Here is a 1,928-nt window from a genome sequence, read left to right as displayed (position 1 = left end):
ACACTCAGAGAAAAGCTACAAAAAAAGGTTTTCCTTTTTACAAGGAGAAGAATATGCAGGAATTAAAAGTTTTTTAACCAACCAAAAACCAGATCCAGAGAGATCCTTTAAAAATATCGTGGCGAAATGAGAATTTGGAGCCTGGAATAACATGCACGTTAACATCAGTAGGTTTTTCTGTAGTAAACCACGTGCATAGATGCATCAAAGTTCGTAAAAATCAGAAAGAAAAAAAAGAAAAAAGAAAAAAGCGATTGCTTAAAAGAGATTAATGGCTGACTTGTAGAAGAAATGAAACCGGCCCCCACCCTCACCCAGAGAGAGAAAGAGATGTGAATATTTGCATTGGATCCTTCGCCGAAGTGGGTTTAAAGCCTCCCACCTTCTCTTTCTCTCTCTCTCTCTTTTAAGAACATCTCGTTGGCTAAAGTCCAAAGAAAGGCTGAAAGAAATCGCTTAAAAAACTACAACAGATGGTGATTTTATGATTATATTCTCAGGCAATTACATTTTTATATCATCCATTTTTGGTCTTCACATGTACTCTGATCAGTTCAAGTCACTTTCATTCATGGGTGTCTCCGATTCTCAGATGTTTCTCTCTGAGAAAGATCTCAATGCCATGGAATTCAACTTCCTAGTACCACCCACGTTGGAATTTCAAGAAGATCATCAAAAGCCAGAAGAAGAAGAAGAAGAAGAAGAAAAGAAGAAGAAGAAGATCAAAATTCCTTCTGTTATTGTAGGAAAATTCAGAGACGTCGAAGATGATGAAGATGGGTTCAAGACTCCAACTTCTTTGGATCACAAAATCCCAGTGATCCTTCAGTGCCCGCCTGCACCAAGAAAACCCAAAACTATTCCATTGACAAAACGAAAAGCTACTCGACAAAGAATTCTGCTTGATCTGTCAAACGACATTGAAGCATTATTTCCTCCAGCTCTTCTAGTAGATCTTAGTCGTGGTAAGATCAAGAAAATTAGACAAGAACAAGATGAAACCATATCATGATCGATGGTTTTATATATATGTTATGTGAAGCTCATCTTATGTTCTCTCTCTCTCTCTTTTTTTTTTTTTTTTAGTGGAATTTTCCACATAGAATGGCATTAATTCTCTACCTATGGAAATGATATGTTGTCATCGATCGATGTTCTTTCTTCTTCATTTTCATATTTTATATATAATTAAGCTGATTTCTTTTCCGATTTTCGGTTTTGAATTTTATCAAGGAAATGATCTGGCACTAGACCCAGATCTGAGTTTCTCTAAAAGTGTATGTGCAAAATATGAAAACTAAATTATATATATACAATATATACATAGGATACCCTATTTAAGTGCACTGTGATTCTTCTGAATCCTAGGTGTAATATTGTTTCTTAGGAGGTCTTTGATCTCTCTCTGAACTCAGAATTGGGTTGCTTTGACTTTGTTTGAGAAGATGAAATTGGGTAGCTGCATTGACTTTCCCAAAAGCAGCAAAACATCCTCAATTGTGCAGGTTTTGAGAAAACCCATGTGGGATATATATTCCCTCAGGCTCAGGGACAGAAATTATCCAATGGGTGTACTCAACTCAAAAGGGGTTTTTCTCTAACTCCAAGGTTGTTTCTGCCTCCTCTTTACCGCATCAAGAAGGGATATCCTCTTTTGTTGCTTCCACTCCTCTACTTCGTATGTTGCCTTTTATAGCATGAGATGACAGATAAATTATTGGAACCTGCAAAAGGAAAGTCTTAACTATCAATTCCATCCACAGCTGACCCGACTGCAGGTTGAAGGGTAGGTAGCTGCTGCTGCCTGCTGGGTATCGTGAATTCGATCGATTTTTTATTTATTTTTTGGTCTCAAGGAATTTTGGTTTCAAGAAATAAGGCCCCTTTTTCTTTTGTTTTGAGAATGACAAGGCACTTCATATGCTCAA

At 37.0% G+C, this 1,928-nt stretch overlaps 1 protein-coding gene across 1 annotated transcript; it reads left to right on the top strand.

The window, feature by feature from the left end:
* Window positions 1–336: 336 nt before the first annotated feature.
* LOC132164504 (cyclin-dependent protein kinase inhibitor SMR3-like) lies at window positions 337–1,146 on the top strand. The gene has a single exon (XM_059575026.1). The coding sequence runs from the start codon at window positions 485–487 to the stop codon at window positions 1,010–1,012; it is 528 nt and encodes a 175-aa protein (XP_059431009.1). The 5' UTR covers window positions 337–484; the 3' UTR covers window positions 1,013–1,146.
* The last annotated feature ends 782 nt before the right edge of the window (window positions 1,147–1,928 follow it).

This window comes from Corylus avellana, chromosome ca10, assembly GCF_901000735.1.
Source record: "Corylus avellana chromosome ca10, CavTom2PMs-1.0".
In the NCBI taxonomy this organism is placed as follows: domain Eukaryota; kingdom Viridiplantae; phylum Streptophyta; class Magnoliopsida; order Fagales; family Betulaceae; genus Corylus; species Corylus avellana.
Note: the sequence above shows the minus strand (reverse complement) of the source record. Positions and strands in the feature narration are given on the sequence as shown.